The sequence below is a fragment of the Salmo salar genome, chromosome ssa13, assembly GCF_905237065.1.
Source record: "Salmo salar chromosome ssa13, Ssal_v3.1, whole genome shotgun sequence".
Classification (NCBI taxonomy): domain Eukaryota; kingdom Metazoa; phylum Chordata; class Actinopteri; order Salmoniformes; family Salmonidae; genus Salmo; species Salmo salar.
The window spans coordinates 96,927,558-96,946,800 of NC_059454.1; the positions used below are offsets into that span (position 1 = coordinate 96,927,558).

Sequence of the window (19,243 nt, forward strand, 5' to 3'; positions counted from 1 at the left end):
CAACTGCATATTCCAAAAAGCAGCATCGAAAGCAAATTTGAGAAAACCAAAGAAATGCAACATCAGAAACAAAAAACAAAATGTTTCTGATAAATGGTTTGATAATGAATGTAAAACAATTAGAAAACACCTAAGACCAATGTCAAATGAAAAACATAAGCAGCAAAACAACCCAGAGCTACGATATGAATATTTTGAAACTCTGAAACAGTATAAACAAACACTGAAACGCAAGAAATTGAATTATACCAACAAGATACTTGATGAAATTGAAAACGCAATTGACCAAAATCAGTTCTGGGACATGTGGAACAATTTAAGCACAACAAAGCCACAAGAATTAGCCATACAAGAAGTAGGAATTTGGAAAACTTATTTTGATAATCTATACAAAAACATCCCACAAAAAGACTTACAACAGAACCAATTAGAAATTATAGAAAAATTGAACATCCTTGAATCAGTCATTAAAAACAACCAAAATCCATTAGATTACCCAATAACCCAACAAGAACTAAATGAAAAGCTCAAATCTATTAAATCAAAGAAGGCTTGTGGTCTAGACAACATCAAAAATGAAATGCTGAAAAACAGCACACCTGAGTTGCAAAATGCTGTGTTTAAACTGTTCAACATGGTTTTAACTTCTGGCTGCTTCCCTGATGTCTGGAACCAGGGGCTCATCTCCCCTATCCACAAAAGTGGAGTCAAATCAGACCCCAATAATTACAGGGGAATTTGCATAAACAGTAACTTGGGAAAGGTTTTCTGTAGCATTTTGAATTCAAGAATTCAAACCTTTCGTCAAGAAAAAAATTTAATAAGTAAATGTCAAATTGGCTTTCTCCCTAACCATCGCACTACTGACCATATATACACCTTACACACACTAATTAATAAACACGTCCACCAAAAAAAAAGAGGGCAAAATCTTTGCTTGCTTTATTGACTTTAAAAAAAGCATTTGATTCTATTTGGCACGAAGGGCTATTCTACAAAATTCTCCAAAGTGGGCTTGGTGGTAAGGTGTATGACTTAATAAAATGTATGTACACAGAAAACAAATGTGCAATAAAAATCAAAAACCAAAGAACAGAACTATTTTCACAATGTCGAGGTGTGAGACAAGGCTGCAGTTTGAGTCCAAACCTTTTCAACATTTATATCAATGAATTAGCAGACATGTTGGACCATTCTCCAGCCCCAGGACTCACACTATTTGACACAGAGGTGAAATACCTGCTATATGCTAATGACTTGGTACTTCTATCACCAACCAAAGAAGGTATTCAACAGAACATTATTATTCTAGAGCAATATTGCCATAATTGGGCCCTGGCAGTAAATTTCCAAAAAACGAAAATCACAATTTTCAAAAAAAAAAAAACAGATGTCAGAAACACAAATATAAATTCACCCTGAACACCCTGAACACACTAAAAATTACACCTACCTTGGTCTGACCATATCTGCATCGGGAAACTTTAATATGGCAGTGAATGCACTCAAAGAAAAAGCCCGCAGAGCATTGTATGCAATAAAAATGAAATTATTCAAAATCAACATCCCAATTAGAATTTGGACCAAAATATTTGACAGTGTAATCCTACCAATTTGCGCTTTACGGAAGTGAGGTTTGGGGGCCACTCAATAAACTGGAATTTAAAATGTGGGACAAACATCCAATTGAAGCCCTACATGCAGAATTCTGTCGGAAAATCCTACAAGTCCAGAGAAATACACCAACTAATGCATGTAGGGCAGAATTGGGCTGCTTTCCAGTAATAATGAAAATACAGAAAAGATCATTAAAATTTTGGCTACATCTAAATTCAAGTCCAAATTCAAGTCTGCAATTTAAAGCACTTCAAACCCAAGAGCTGAGCCCAGAAATGAGCCCTCTCAGTCAGCTGGTGTTGGACCTCACCAACCAAGCTGACACCAGCACTGCTTCAAAAGAAAGAATTCAAATAAACAAAATCATGAACCAATCAAAGGACTCATATTTACAACATTGGAAAAATGAAACAAAATCCCAAAGCCGACTAAATTGCTATCTGACCCTAAACAGAGAATATGAATTGGCTGATTATCTCTACTCTGTCAGATATACGAAGCAGAGACAGATCCTTACCAAGTACAGGCTGAGTGACCACCAACTGACAATAGAAACCGGCAGACATAAAAAGACATGGCTACTCAAAGAAGAGCGTGTATGTGATCACTGCACGACAGGGGAGGTAGAGACAGCGATGCACTTTCTCCTTTACTGTGATAAATATTCCTCACCAAGAGATTCATTATTTACAGATATGACTACATTTATTCCAAATTTGAACTCAGAAGAAAAACTAAAAATACTCATGGGCGAAGGAGCAATGGCTCCTCTTGCAGTCAAATATGTATTTGCCTGCCATAGCCTGAGGGACACTGAATAATAACATCTGCATAGTAAACAGTAACTTACTTATTATTACTATTATTGTTATTACTATTATTATTGTTGTTTATCATTCCAAATAGTAGTGGTATGGGTGGTAATGGTAATGATAGCAGTTTAGTGATGGTGGTAGTAGTGGTAATGATGATAGTTGTTGTAGTACTGATGTTTAGTTATAAGTTAGTTATAAATTCATTTTCCATATTTAGATTTTTAGATTTATTACATTCTACTATTTTACTATTATTTTACTACTATTTTATTGTTATTATTTTTATATTTAATTTTGTATTATTATTTACTGCCATTTTATATTATTATTTGTTTTTGTTTATAATTGTATTACAATGTATATTGTATACATTGTTCCTTTGGCAATATTGACACAATGTTTTTCATGCCAATAAAGCAGCTTGAATTTGAGATAGAGAGAGAGAGAGAGAGAGAGAGAGAGAGAGAGAGAGGGAGGAGAGGGAGATGGAGAGGGGAGAGAGGGAGAAGAGATATAGGAAAGAGAAGATAAGGGAATAAAGAAATACAGTGGCGAGAGAAAGCAGGACCTGGAGAACTTGGAATAAAAGCATGAGGATAGGCTGTGCATGCATTGTGAATTATACCAGATAGATCAACACTGGTTGGATCATTTTCTGGAGCTTCCATTCTCTCACAGTGGTTTATGTCCTTAGTAAAGCTAGGCAATCGGGCCACATTGCATTCCTTTGGAAGAAAGAGGAGAGAGCAAACTACACTACCCTGGAGAGTAAACTATAGTAGACTCTTGAGTAAACTTCACTGTCCTACAAACAACCTCACAGTCCACTCTGCCATCACTATACCGCATTAGTGCACAATAACCAAACAAAACTGTTTCCCATAACAGTTGAGTCTTACAGTAAATTGTGGTTTACTGTAAATTAATCCCAGCCCCCTGAGCTATTCAGTGAGAAGTTTCCACCTGTCTGTCATGTCTGTCTGCCCTCTTTCCGGTCTGTCTTTTTGCCAGAATAGCTGTCATGTCTGTCTGCCTTCTTGCCTGTCTGTCTGCAAGTCTGTGTGTGAGGAAGCCAGCCAGGTAAACATCATCACACTCATACAGATGTTAAAATCCCTCCTTGGAGTCTATTTAACTGTTTGTTTTGGGGGGAACAGCAGAGGCTGTCAACGCACACCTCTAATTCTCATCAGAGGAAAGTTATTTTAACACACTACTGGGACTTTACAATAGTCTACTTTCCAGTGTTATTACTGTTATTACTGTCCTGAAGAGGTTGTATGTCCATGTCCTCCCAGTCAGCAGCCTGTACTCTGGGAGGAAAACCATGTGCCTCCTCTGCTGTAGTAAACTACACTTTGGCCCAGCTTGTTTCTAGCAAATCCATCGACCAGTTATTCAAAATCAACTCTGCCTCGATATAAGAGAACAGAGTTGAGCTTCCTCAACTAGGTAGACTATTGACTTTGGACCAAATCTACAAGACGGGAATTGGGATAGTGGTTGCTGTTGAGGGATGATCTGGTGCTTCTGTCCCCAACCAAGGAGGGCCTACATCAGCACCTAGATCTTCTGCACAGATTCTGTCAGACTTGGACCCTGACAGTAAATCTCAGTAAGACAACAATAACGGTGTTCCGAAAAAGGTCCAGTTCCCAGGACCACGATTACAAATTCCATCTAGACACTGTTGCCCGAGAGCACACAAAAAACGATGCATACCTCGGCCTAAACATCAGCACCACAGGTAACTTCCACAAAGCTGTGAACAATCTAAGAGACAAGGCAAGAAGGGACTTCTATGCCATCAAAAGGAACATAAAATTCGACATACCAATTAAGATCTGGCTAAAAATACTTGAATCACTTATAGAACCCATTGCCCTTTATGGTTGTGAGGTCTGGGGTCTGCTCACCAACCAAGAATTCACAAAATGGGACAAACACCAAATTGAGACTCTGCATCCAGAATTCTGCAAAAAATATCCTCGGTGTACAACGTAAAACACCAAATAATCCATGCAGAGCAGAATTAAGCCGAGACCCGCTAATTATCAAAATCCAGAAAAGAGCCGTTAAATTCTACAATCACCTAAAAGGAAGCAATTCCCAAACCTTCCATAACAAAACCATCACCTACAGATAAATAAACCTGAAGAGTCCCCCTAAGCAAGCTGGTCCTGGGGCTCTCTTCACAAACACAAACACACCCCACAGAGCCCCAGGACAGCAACACAATTAGACCCAACCAAATCATGAGAAAACAAAAAGATAATTACTTGACACATTGGAAAGTATATACCAAAAAATAAAGCAAACTAGAATGCTATTTGGCCCTAAACCTGAGAGTACACAGTGGCAGAATACCTGACCACTGTGACTGACCCAAAATTAAGGAAATCTTTGACTATGTACAGACTCAGTGAGTATAGCCTTGCTATTGAGAAAGGCCACCGAAGGCAGACATGGCTCTCAAGAGAAGACAGGCCACTGCCCACAAAATTAGTTGGAAACTGAGCTGCACTTCCTAACCTCCTGCCAAATGTATGACCATATTAAAGACACGTATTTCCCTGAGATTACACAGACCCACAAAGAAATAGAAAACGAATCCAATTTTGATAAACTCCCATATGTATTGGGTGAAATGCCACAGTGTGCAATCACAGCAGCAAGATTTGTGACCTGTTGCCACAAGAAAAGGGCAACCAGTGAAGAACAAACACAATTGTAAATACAACCTTTATTTATATTTATTTTCCTTTTCATACTTTAACAATTTGCACATCATTACAACACGGTATATATACATAATATGACATGTGAAATGTCTTTATTCTTTTGAAACTTTTGGAAGTGTAATGTATGTATTTTGTTTATTTCACTTTTGTTTATTATCTATTTCACTTGCTTTGGCATTGTAAACATACGTTTCCCATGCCAATAAAGCCCTTAAATTGAATTGATTATGATGCGGTGTTGATGTTGTTCACTCCCCTCCCACCATCACGCCCACTACTTATATATAACAATAGGCATGCATTCACAGAAGCAGAAAGCAGTGAATACATCTTAGCCTACAAATATTATTACCTTTTCTGGACGGGTTTCTTCCTCTTCTTCGCTGCATAGATCCCCTCATTCCCCAACATAGTTATTTTTAATAAAAAAAAAAAAAAAAAAAAAGAAACCTAGTTTAAGTTTTCCTCCCCCGAATAACCACGACCTTCAAAAAAATCATACGCATAACAAGCATGAATAACAGTTCCAAATGCGAACAGAGAAGTTAGCATGCTTGCTGCTGTCCAAAGAGACCCTTGCTATCTGCTCTGCTATTCTGAGGTCGATAAAACGTTGGTCGGAACGTGGGGTCCGAGGTCCTACAAAGTCACGAAAACTCCACTTGAGTCCAGTCCCAAACCACGTTTATCACTACCCTCGTTCATCGAAATGCAATGTGAAAGTTGTCCCTCCTGTTCCTCAAAGTAAACTCGACCTGATACGTAAGAAGTCTTCTTTCCTGCAATAGGTTTCAACCAATCGAAATCACTGTTACATAGAGCGCTCTGTGTCACACCGAATATTATTGGTGTACATTTACTAACATTGGGGGGATTCTATTCATGCCCCGGGTGAACTGGGTGTTGATTGCATACCATGAAAACTAGTTTTAAAATATATGTATTTTTCCTGCATGCTGTAATGTTTACAATATGAACGAGTGGCGCAGATTACCGTTCGATTTGATCGATCAGGGCACGCCTCCCTCACCGGCTCCCCATGTCACGTTCATGGCAATAGCCCCGTTCAGGTTAATAGAACTCCCTCATTACCATATTTCATAAGCAACAGAAAGAGACAACTTCAAAGAATTCTGAAACAGTCTAACCGAATCGGATGTTTGACATGTTTCGACAAAGTATCAAACTATGCAATATCTCATCAAACAGGGAACTTTTACCTAACAGTTCCGCGTCTAGTTTAAAAAAAGATATATATTATTTGTATACTGTTTGACATTTTTACTGCATTGTTATGAGCGAGTAACAAGCTTTTCGCAATATCTGCTATAACACCTGCTAAACCGTAGGCGCCCATATTAACGCCTCGATCACACCGAAACCAGGTATTTGATGTATTTTATAGCGTTCCACCTATTCCGCTCCAGTCATTACCACCAGCCCATTTTCCCCAATTAAGGTGCCACCAACCTCCTGTGGTGCATACGTTGGATTTATCAAACAAAACACTATGTGTAAACAGCTTGACAGAAATAGTAGCAGAAGGTGAATGTTACATTTTTGTTGCACACATTGATGCTGCATACCATTACGCAAAATGGTATGCAGCATCATATGGACATTCATCTTCTGCTACCATTTCTGTCAAGCTGTCTAGCATACGTTCGATAAATACAACGTATGCACCACACAGAACGCACTGCAACTGCCTCTGCAACGCAATGCTGACGCAACGTTCCATTGGAAATGAATAAACACTATCGGTGTGATCGAGGTGTAAGAGGCGAAGCAGAGGGATTACTGTGCCCAAAATCTGTCTCCTCCAGCACGTGGTGTTTTGTCCGTTTTTTTTCTCAGCTCACCAAGCAAGTACTTTTTGTATGGAGGTCAGGGCGCGTCAGTGTCGAATTGGGTTAAAAAAATGTAAAGGCTTATTTTCTATATTGGGCTTATTTGATAGAATAGAAGGTGCGTAATGCTGCGGTTGTTACCAGTGTACTGATATAAGTAGGAAACGTGACATCCCTGAAAAAACACTATATATTGGAGTTGTGCCTGTTCTTTACAAGCATATCTGCCCCCTCATTGGCTAGAATGGTCCCATCTGACCTTGCCTGCTCCCGACTCGATTGCCTTCCATTTTTTAAGACATTTATTTTCATTGTTAGAGTGGCCACTTGAGCATCTGGTCAATATAATGGATAATCTGTGACAAGACCAATACACTTTGATTTGATACTTTTTTCTCTCCCTCCCTGATGCCGTTGCGTAATCAACAGATTACTACTTCCCTCTAGTGGTAATGGTGAATATTGCGCCTTTCACTTTTCTGGAGGCCATTACAAACCTTACATATATTACACAACCAAGTGTCACACAGTGTTGCTGAAACGTCCATTTATATTTTCAGTAGGATAAAAGATAGAATTTTGTCCATGATTCACAGTTGACAATTACATGTTCAATCATAAAGAGAAAGGATTTACACTTTTTATCTGATAGTGTTATTTTTCAGTCAGATTTACATAAAACACCCAGGTGATAAGAGTGGTTGTTTCCATCAGAACTGCAGTGGCTTGGGCTTCTCCCAGGGGAACTCGTCCCGGCCGAAGTGTCCATAGCAGGCAGTGGACTGGTAGATAGGCCGCTTCAGACCCAGCTCTCTGGAGAAGAGGGAACATGTTAACACATCAGAATGTGCCATAAATTAGCCTGCTGCATAAGATTCTCCACCTCTCCTTGGCATAATCGTTGTGATTCCCAAATGCCCCACCTTGACCCAAAGCAGAAGCAGCTCATCAGCAAGATCAATATGTCAAATAGCTTAGTATCTCAATTTCATAAAAAGCCACAACACAGTATTGTTAGACCTCTAGATTACAAGAGGGTGATATTGTACTTACTTGACAATGACCCCAGGCCTGAGGTCAAAGTTGTTGTTGACGATCTGCAGCAGTTCATCCTCCTGCCTGGTAGAGGTTCCATAGTGGAACACAGAGATGGACAGAGGGTGAGCCACACCGATGGCATACGAAACCTGGGACAGCAGATTCACACCCCCAAAAAAGATGAACAAGGTTTTAAAAAAGTCACACACTATTCTTCTTATTCTTATTACTATACTGCCAGATATTGAATGCATCATTTTAGTACATACTTTTAAGGATTTTGACTGACCTGAACCAAGGCTCTGCGGCAGAGCTTGGCTTTCACCAGAGACTTGGCCACCCAGCGGGCTGCATAGGCCCCAGAGCGGTCCACTTTAGAGTAGTCCTTTCCAGAGAAGGCCCCTCCACCATGCCCTCCCCACCCTCCATAGGTGTCCACTATGATCTTACGACCTGTCAGTCCTGCATCACTCTGTCCAGAAGAGTACAAAAACAAAACATAAAATACCCACATATCTAATTGCCTGGGAGATGATTCATACATTGTAAAACCAGCACTCCTGCAAGGCAACACCTTATAACACTATATATATCCTTGAATTGATAAGAATCTATAAACAAAAGAAGTTACAGTATGTGTACATAGACAACTTAGCATCTCCACATGTATAAACGTTTACAAGCATTTAAACCATGTATAAGGCATTTGATTTGGTTAGCGAATTTATTTTTATTTTATTTAACTAGGCAAGTTGGTTAGGGAATAATGGTGTATTATTTGAAAGCCCCGTTCTTACCTGAGGTCCGCCCAGGAGGAACTTCCCACTTGGCAGCAGGTGGTAGATGGTCTTGTCGTCTAGGTAATGGGCAGGGATGACCTTCCGGACCACGCTGTCCATCAGGCTACGGCGTATCTCTTCCAGACTGACATCAGGGCTGTGCTGCACAGAGATGACCACTGTATGGACACGCACCGGCTCCATGGCCCCACTGTTATCACGGTACTCCACTGTAACCTTGGAGACAGAGGGACAGTTCAGAGGTCAGCGTTTGGTCATCACTGACAAGAGGACAAGACAGTTATCTGAAGAAATAGTTTTGAAGTTGTATGCAAAAATATTATGCAAAAAATATTCAAAAACATTTATTGATTTATGTTTAGTTGTATTAGTACAGCGGTTCCCAAACTAGGGGTCACAACTGATATGAAATAGCTAGGCCTGCTACGCTATGAACCACACACTATTGCAGAGACATCGATTTCACCGGCCACAATTGATTTGATGAAAACAATGTGTGGGGAGGCAGAGGCACAGAAACTCACATCAATACCTTTGTCAGACAACACTGTGAAACTAACAATTGATGCTATAGCTGGCAATCAGGAGGAAAATGACTGAACCTAGCCTATTTGAGAAACTGAACAAACTGAATACAAGCCAAATACAAAAAAAAATTGATAGATGAGTGACCGAATCAACAAAATCTGTTTGACTGTGATCCTGGCTCAGTTGACATGCTGGTAAGTGAAATCAAACAGCTGAGGGAGCTGTCATGTGACCAAATGCTGCAGACAACGCATTCACCAGTCATTTTGGAGGAGTTTTGGTTCCTGACTCAAAAGGGAATACTGTGCCATCTCCCTTCAAGCATTAAAAAAAACTCATGGTACGCTGATTCAGTGCTATCCTCTGCAATAAAAACAAATATCAATCCAAGTTGGATGTGATAGGAGAGATGAGGTACGCACTGTCGACCACGCCCCCTCACTTTGAGAAGCTCCGACACAACATGCATCAAGCCACACCCACCTCATTAGTGGTGGTGAGATAAGAGACATTATGTCAGACCCCTCTATTAGTATTTCATCAGATCTGAAACTCATTTCAAACCAATTTAATCTTGGGGATAAATATGCATCACCTCCATCTGTCTTCAATACACTTGTATTTCTGTCGTTACATGATTTGTGCAGGATTGGGGACATTCACTAACTAGGTTCTACGTCACTCAATCTGACAGACTGGCCTCGTCACTAGAGGGCTCACCTGAGTTTTAGAGTCCGGTCTGATCCAAGGACACTCCCCATTGGCAGACAGCTCCTTCATCTTGTGGTTGAGTTTGTGGGCCAGTAGGATGGTGAGAGGCATACACTCCTCTGTCTCATCTGTAGCATAGCCAAACATCAGGCCCTGGCAGGACCACAGGCTAGATCATTAGACATTCACTTAAGCCAAGGCAGTGTGTGCATGCACGTGTGTGTAAATCCCCCCCCCTCTCTCTGCGGATGACTTTGTCAACCATTTTGAAAAGAAGGTTGACGACATCCGATCCTTGTTTGTTAAGTCAAACGACACCGCTGGTCCTGCTCACATTGCCCTACCCTATATGCTTTGACCTCTTTCTCCCCTCTCTCTCCAGATGAAATCGCAACTTGTGACGGCCGGCCGCCCAACAACCTGCCCGCTTGACCCTATCCCGTCCTCTCTTCTCCAGACCATTTCCGGAGACCTTCTCCCTTACCTCACCTCGCTCATCAACTCATCCTTGACCGCTGGCTACGTCCCTTCCGTCTTCAAGAGAGCGAGAGTTGCACCCCTTCTCAAAAAACCTACACTCGATCCCTCCGATGTCAACAACTACAGACCAGTATACCTTCTTTCTTTTCTCTCCAAAACTCTTGAGCGTGCCGTCCTTGGCCAGCTCTCCTGCTATCTCTCTCAGAATGACCTTCCTGATCCAAATCAGTCAGGTTTCAAGACTGGTCATTCAACTGAGACTGCTCTTCTCTGTGTCACGGAGGCTCTCCGCACTGCTAAAGCTAACTCTCTCTCCTCTGCTCTCATCCTTCTAGACCTATCTGCTGCCTTTGATACTGTGAACCATCAGATCCTCCACTCCACCCTCTCCGAGTTGGGCATCTCCGGCGCGGCTCACTCTTGGATTGCGTCCTACCTGACAGGTCGCTCCTACCAGGTGGCGTGGCGAGAATCCGTCTCCGCACCACGTGCTCTCACCACTGGTGTCCCCCAGGGCTCAGTTCTAGACCCTCTCCTATTCTCTCTATAAACCAAGTCACTTGGCTCTGTCATATCCTCACATGGTCTCTCCTATCATTGCTACGCAGACGACACACAATTAATCTTCTCCTTTCCCCCTTCAGGTGGCGAATCGCATCTCTGCATGTCTGGCAGACATATCAGTGTGGATGACGGATCACCACCTCAAGCTGAACCTCGGCAAGACGGAGCTGCTCTTCCTCCCGGGGAAGGACTGCCCTTTCCATGATCTCGCCATCACGGTTGACAAGTCCATTGTGTCCTCCTCCCAGAGTGCTAAGAGCCTTGGCGTGACCCTGGACAACACCCTGTCGTTCTCCGCTAACATCAAGACGGTGACCCGATCCTGTAGGTTCATGCTCTACAACATTCGCAGAGTACGACCCTGCCTCACACAGGAAGCGGCGCAGGCCCTAATCCAGGCACTTGTCATCTGGATTACTGCAACTCGCTGTTGGCGGGGCTCCCTGCCTGTGCCATTAAACCCCTACAACTCATCCAGAACGCTGCAGCCCGTCTGGTGTTCAACCTTCCCAAGTTCTCTCACGTCACCCCGCTCCTCCGCACACTCCACTGGCTTCCAGTTGAAGCTCGCATTTGCTACAAGACCATGGTGCTTGCCTACAGAGCTGTGAGGGGAACGGCACCTCCGTACCTTCAGGCTCTGATCAGTCCCTACACCCAAAGAAGGGCACTGCGTTCATCCACCTCTGGCCTGCTTGCCTCCCTACCTCTGTGGAAGCACAGTTCCCTCTCAGCCCAGTCAAAACTGTTCGCTGCTCTGGCACCCCAATGGTGGAACAAGCTCCCTCACGACGCCAGGACAGCGGAGTCAATCACCACCTTCCAGAGACACCTGAAACCCCACCTCTTTAAGGAATACCTGGGATAGGATTAAGTAACCCTTCTAACCCTCCCCCCCAAAAAATATATAGATGTACTATTGTAAAGTGGTTGTTCCACTGGATATCATAAGGTGAATGCACCAATTTGTAAGTCGCTCTGGATAAGAGCATCTGCTAAATGACGTAAATGTAAATGTAAATGGCTTGTTCTGCGAAATGAGTGCATTTTGTATCCCTTTGATATTTAAAGTACGATTTGTGCACCAATATAGAATTTTAAGTCCGGTTATTTTAAATGAAGTATCCTTTTAATTTAATTACATTTTTCATTTCACCTTCATTTAACCAGGTAGGCCAGTTGAGAACAAGTTCTCATTTACAACTGTGACCTGGCCAAGATAAAGCACAGCAATGCGACAAAAAACAACAGAGTTACACGTGGAATAAACAAAAGTACAGTCAATAACGCAATAGAAAAATCTAGATAAACTGTGTGCAAATGGAGTAAGGAGGTAAGGCAATGAATAGGCCAACAGTAGCGAAGTAATTACAATTTAGCAAATTAACACTGGAGTGATATATGTGCAGATGATGACGTGCAAGTAGAAATACTGGTGTGCAAAAGAGCAACAAAAAAAGTAAATAAAAACAATTTGGGGATGAGGTAGATAGTTGGATGGGGTATTTACAGATGGGCTGTGTACAGCTGCAGCGATCGGTAAGCTGCTCAGATAGCTGATGCTTAAAGTTAGTGAGGGAGATATAAGTCTCCAACTTCAGTGATTTTTGCAATTCGTTCCAGTCATTGGCAGCAGAGAACTGGAAGGAAAGGTGGCCAAAGGAGGTGTTGGCTTTTGGGATGACCAGTGAGATATACTTGCTTGAGCGTGTGCTACGGGTGGGTGTTGTTATGGTGACCAGTGAGCTGAGATAAAGAGAAGCTTTACCTAGCAAAGACGTATAGATGACATGGAGACAGTAGGTCTGGCAACGAATATGTAGCGAGGGCCAGCCAACGAGAGCATACAGGTCGCAGTGGTGGGTAGTATATGGGGCTTTGGTGACAAAACGGATGGCACTGTGATAGACTGCATCCAGTTTGCTGAGTAGTGTTGGAGGCTATTTTGTAAATGACTTCCCAAAGTCGAGGATGGGTACAATAGTCAGTTTTATGAAGGTATGTTTGGCAGCGTGAGTGAAGGAGGCTTTGTTGCAAAATAGGAAGCTGATTCTAGATTTCATTTTGGATTGGAGATGCTTAATATGAGTCTGGAAGGAGAATTTACAGTCTAGCAGACACCTAGGTATTTGTAGTTGTCCACACATTCTAAGTCAGAACCGTCCAGAGTAGTTATGCTAGTCGGGCGGGTGGGTGCGAGCAGCGATCGGTTGAAGAGCATGCATTTAGTTTTACTAGCATTTAAGAGCAGTTAGAGGCCACAGAAGGAGTGTTGTATGGCATTGAAGCTCGTTTGGAGATTTGTTAACACAGTGTCCAAAGAAGGGCCAGAAGTATACAAAATGGTGTCGTCTGCGTAGAGATGGATCAAGGAATCACCAGCAGCAAGAGCGACATCATTGATATATACAGAGAAAAGAGTCGGCCCGAGAATTTAACCCTGTGGTACCCCATAGAGACTGCCAGAGGTCCAGACAACAGGCCCTCCGATTTGACACACTGAACTATATCTGAGAAGTAGTTGGTGAACCAGGCAAGGCAGTCATTTGAGAAACCAAGGCTGTTGAGTCTGCCGATAAGAGTGTGGTGATTGACAGAGTCGAAAGCCTTGGCCAGGTCGATGAAGACGGCTGCACAGTACTGTCTTTTATCGATGGCAGTTATGATATCGTTTAGTACCTTGAGCGTGGCTGAGGTGCACCCGTGACCAGCTCGGAAACCGGATTGCACAGCGGAGAAGGTACGGTGGGATTCGAAATGGTCAGTGATCTGGTTGTTAACTTGGCTTTCGAAGACTTTAGAAAGGCAGGGCAGGATGGATATAGGTCTGTAACAGTTTGGGTCTAGAGTGTCACAACCCTTTGAAGAGGGGGATGACCGCGGTAGCTTTCCAATCTTTAGGAATCTCAGACGGTACGAAAGAGACGTTGAACAGACTAGTAATAGGGGTTGCAACAATGGCGGCGGATAATTAAAAAAAGAGAGGGTCCAGATTGTCTAGCCCAGCTGATTTGTACGGGTCCAGGTTTTGCAGCTCTTTCAGAACATCTTCTATTAATACCACATGGTATGAATAAAGACTTGTAAAATTGCCAAAATTCAGCATTTTGACATGCCCCTTGGTACACCCTCTGACTTCTAAGATTTTAACCCACATAACCAAGATTTCGCTGATTTCGCATCATTGTAAAGCTCTAGTAATCTTGCTGCTTTGAGAAAGTCATTTCTGAATATTATTTATTCTATGTGATTAGTAATTCACATACATTTGTCCCTCATTTTAAGGTCAACCCTGTTACGTGAACTGAACTCTCATTTTAATAAGGTGAAACTATTCCTTTTTTCTAAAGAAACACTGAACATCTAATAGTCAAATCAGAGTAAAAGCAGGTGAGCTGGTTCTACTCTTTTATGACGTTTTCTGGTGTTTTGTGGTGGAAAACTGAGTGGGTCGGGAGAGAATAACATGTTAACCCTGTTACCCATAGATAGACTAGAATGTTTTTAACAAAAACATTTTGGGGGTGAAGCTTGCATTCAGCTGCCACACCCTGTTGCACACATAAAGCTGCCATTCGGAGGATGACGTTTATTGTCACGAGTCTTGTCCTGGAGGCAGAACTGAGCAAATTGGATAGGCCAGCTGCAAAGTCAAAATTGGGTGTATTGTAAAAATGTATATATATATATATATATATATATATATATTATTATTTTTTTTAAACTTTTTTAGTCTTAATTTAAGGTTAGGCATTAGGGTGAGCAGTAGGGTTCATGTTGGGTGCCAGTTAGTGACCACTCTGCAGAGTTGCCAGATTCATGATGAAAAAAACGATCTTCCTTCCATTCCCCGTCACAAGGGTATTTTTGTCCGATTTAAGACAAAATCAACCCTCTTACATTCAACTATGTTACATTATTTGGCACTCAATAGGCACTTACTATAGTATTTCTTTTATTTAACCTCGAGATGGGAAAACTAGTTTTTTTTATGAAGTTGAAAATGCGTCTCTATGACAATGTTAAAATTTGTTGAAATCAAACATTTTATTTTACAAAGTTACATTTCTCAAAAGGCGCTGAATTGGTGGAACTGTAATTTACGTGTACCTGATCTCCGGCTCCGATGTCATCCTGATCCTTGCCTTCAAACACACATACTGATATCTCCTCTGCCTGGGGCTCTAGGGCCACCAGCACGTTACACGTCTTGTAGTCAAACCCTGTACAAACAGATAGTTACAGTGCCTTCAGAAAGTATTCATACCCCTTGACTTATTCCACATTGTTATGTTACAGCCTGAAATTGACTAAATGTTTTTTTTTTTATCCTACCTCTCACACAGTTACACACAATACAAAGTGATAACATGTTTGCAAATGCAAATGCATTGAAAATTAAAAACAGAAATATCTCATTTAGTGTCTTCGGAAAGTATTCAGACCCCTTGACTTTTTCAAACTTTAAGTTACAGCCTTATTCTAAAATAGATTAAATTAAGTAAAAGATCCTCAGCAATCTACACACAATACCCCATAATGACAAAGCAAAAATGTTTAAATAATATTTTAGCGAATTTCAAAAAAATAAAACACAGAAATACCTTATTTACATAAGTATTCAGACCCTTTTCTATGAGACTCAAAATTACGCTCAGGTGCATCCTGTTTCCATTGATCATCCTTGAGATGTTTCTACAACTTAATTGGAGTCCACCTTTGGTAAATTCAATTGATTGGGCATGATTTGGAAAGGCACACACCTGTCTATATAAAATCTTCCAGATGACAGTACACGTCAGAGCAAAAACCAAGCCATGAGGTCAAAGTAATTGTCCATAGAGCTCCGAAAACAGATTGTGCAGAGGCACAGATCTGGGGAAGGGTACCAAAACATGTCTGAGGCATTGAAGGTCCCCAAGAGCACAGTGGTATCCATCATTCTTAAATGGAAGAAGTTTGGAACCACCAAGACTCTTCCTAGAGCTGGCCGCCCGGCCAAACTGAGCAATCGGAGAAGGGCCTTGGTCAGGGAGGTGAACAAGAACCCGATGGTCACTCTGACAGAGAATTCCTCTGTGGAGATGGGAGAACCTTCCGAAAGGACAACCATCTCTGCAGCACTCCACCAATCAGGCTTTTATGGTAGAGTAGCCAGACGGAAGCCTCTCCTCAGTAAAAGGCACATGAAACAAAGATAAAATGACAAAGAATGATAGTAAAAAGGCAAACTCAGCTCCATTCATTGAATCAGATGGCTCATTCATCACAAAACCAACTGATATTGTAACTACTTTAATTATTTTTTTTCATTGGCAAAATTAGCAAACTTAGGCATGCCATGCCAGCAACAAACGATGACACTACACATCCAAGTAGAGATCTCTCTCCCTCTCACCAAATTATGAAAGACAAGCATTGCAATTTTGCATTCCATAAAGTGAATGTGGAAGAGGTGAGAAAATTATTGGTGTCTATCAACAATGACAAGCCACTGGGGTCTGACAACTTGAATAGAAAATTACTGAGGCTAATAGCAGACAATATTGCCACTCCTATTTGATATATTTTCAATTTAAGCCTACTAGAATGTGTGTGCCCCGGGCCTGGAGGGAAGCAAAAGTCATTCCGCTACCCAATAATAGTAAAGCCCCCTTTACTGGCTAAAATAGCCGACCAATCAGCCTGTTACCAACCCTTAGTAAACTTTTGGAAACAATTGCGTTTAAAAATGTATATTTTTCAGTGAACAAATTGACAAACTTTCACCATGCTTATAGAGGACATTCAACAAGCACAGCACTGATGATTGGCTTAGAGAAAATGATGATAAAATTGTGGGGGCTGTTTTGTTAGACTTCAGTGTGGCTTCTGACATTATTGGTCATAGTCTGCTGGAAAAACTTGTGTGTTATGGCTTTACACCCCCTGCTATATTGTGGATAAAGAGTTACCAGTCTAACAGAACACAGAGGGTGTTCTTTAATGGAAGCCTTTCCAACATAATCCAAGTAGAATCAGGAATTCCCCAGGGCAGCTGTCTAGGCCCATTACTTTTTTCAATCTTTACTAATGACATGGCACTGGCTTTCAGTAAACTACTGTTCAGTCGTGTGGTCAGGTGCCACAAAAAAGGACTTAGGAAAGTTGCAATTGGCTCAGAACAGGGCAGCACAACTGGCCCTTGGATGTACACAGAGAGCTAATGTTAATAATATGCATGTCAATCTCTCCTGGCTCAAAGTGGAGGAGAATTTGACTTCACCAAATCCAAAACAGACTATGGGAGGTGCACAGTACTGCATAGAGCCATGAATACATGGAACTCCATTTCACATCAAGTAACTGATGCAAGCAGTAAAATTTGATTTAACAAAATATAAAAATATACCTTATGGACAGTGGTGGAAAAAGTACCCAACTGTCAAACTTGAGTAAAAGTAAAGATACCTTAATAGAAAATGACTCAAGTAAAAGTAAAAGTCCAGTAAAATTATACTTGAGTAAAAGTCTAAAAGTATTTGGTTTCAAATATACTTAAGTATCAAAAGTATGAATCATTTCAAATTCCTTATATTAAGCAAACCAGTCGTTTTTTTTAATTTACGGACAGCCACGGGCACACCAACATTCAGACATTTACAAACAAAGCACGTGTGTTTAGTGAGTCTGCCAGATCAGAGGCAGTAGGGATGACCAGGGATGTTCTCTTGATAAGTGCGTGAATTGGACTATTTTCCTGTCCTGCTAAGCATTCAAAATGTAACGAGTACTTTAGGGTGTCAAGGAAACTGTATGGAGTAAAAAGTACAATATTTTCTTAAGGAATGTAGTGAAGTAAAAGTAAAAGTAGTCAAACATAAATAGTAAAGTCTAGATACTCCAAAAAACAACTTAAGTAGTACTTTAAAGTATTTTTACACCACTGCTTATAGAACAGCGTGGACTATGAAGCAACACAAATATAGGCACATAGGCATGCATTTACACACACACAATAACATGGATTTAGTACTGTAGATATGTGGTAGTGGTGGAGTTGGGGCCTGGGGGCACACAGTGTTTTGTGGAATCTGTGAATGTATTGTTATGTTTTTAAAATGACATCAGTTTTTTCCTGTCACAGCCATTAAAATCTAACTGTGTTAAAGTCACCATTGGTCTCATGGTGAAATCCCTGAGCGGTTTCCTTTCTCTCCGGCAACTTAGTTAGGAAGTACGCCTGTATCTTTGTAGTGAGTAGGTGTATTGATACACCATCCAAAGTGTAATTAATAACTTCACCATGCTCAAATGGATATTTAATGTCTGCTTTTTGTATTGTCACCCATCTACCAATAGGTGCCCTACTTTGCAAGTCATTGAAAAACCTCCCTGGTCTTTGTGGTTGAATCTGTGTTTGAAATTCACTGCTCGACTGAGGGACCTTACAGAATTGTATGAGTGGGATAAAGAGATGAGGTAGTCACTGAAAAATCATGTTAAACCCTATTATTGCACACACAGTGAGTCCATGCAACTTATTCTGTGACATATTAAGCAAATTTTTACTCCTGAACTAATTTAGGCTTGCCATAACAAAGGGGTTGAATATTTATTGACTCAAGACATTTCAGCTTTTCATTTTTTATGAATTTGTTAAATTAAAGCACAATTCCACTTTGTCATTATGGGGTATTATGTGTAGGCCAGTGACACTTGTTTTTCAATTTAAATTCAGGTTCTAACAACAAAATGTGGAAAAAGTCAAGGGGTGCGAGTACTTTCTGAAGACACTGTATACAGTTACACGTCATAGTAAAAACCTGTAGAAACATACAGTTGGCCAATTTGACGCAATTTTGCAGGAAGCTCATATTTTCACATACAAAGGAGTTTTGTATGAACTTCTATGAACTTCTGGCAAACAATTCTGGTAAATTGTGCAAATTTGCTGTTAACTCCTTATGAATATGCTAATGTTACTAATTTTAGTTACTTTGACAATTAACATTGAAATGCCATATCTACATAAACCAAATCACATACAACTTGGAATTATCTTGCTTCTCACAGAAAACTAAACTAAACATACAAAATGTACTAAACATTCAATGTCT

The 19,243-nt window shown here is 41.0% G+C and overlaps 2 protein-coding genes across 3 annotated transcripts in view; both read right to left on the minus strand.

The window, feature by feature from the left end:
- The window catches only part of LOC106568332 (aryl hydrocarbon receptor), a 51,948-nt gene extending 44,637 nt beyond the window's left edge, over window positions 1–7,311 (minus strand). Inside the window, exon 1 of the mRNA XM_014138588.2 lies at window positions 5,526–7,311. Within this exon, the coding sequence (XP_013994063.2) occupies window positions 5,526–5,584 (59 nt within the window). The 5' untranslated portion in view covers window positions 5,585–7,311. The remainder of the gene's footprint in view (window positions 1–5,525) is intronic.
- A 279-nt stretch (window positions 7,312–7,590) lies between these two features.
- The window catches only part of mat2al (methionine adenosyltransferase II, alpha-like), a 35,681-nt gene continuing 24,028 nt past the window's right edge, over window positions 7,591–19,243 (minus strand). Inside the window, 6 exon segments of one of the 2 annotated variants that reach the window (NM_001165295.2) lie at window positions 7,591–7,836; window positions 8,077–8,210; window positions 8,351–8,533; window positions 8,859–9,077; window positions 10,110–10,253; window positions 15,255–15,367. In NM_001165295.2, coding sequence (NP_001158767.1) covers window positions 7,734–7,836; window positions 8,077–8,210; window positions 8,351–8,533; window positions 8,859–9,077; window positions 10,110–10,253; window positions 15,255–15,367 — 896 coding nt within the window. In that variant the 3' untranslated portion in view covers window positions 7,591–7,733. 2 annotated transcript variants of the gene reach the window in all.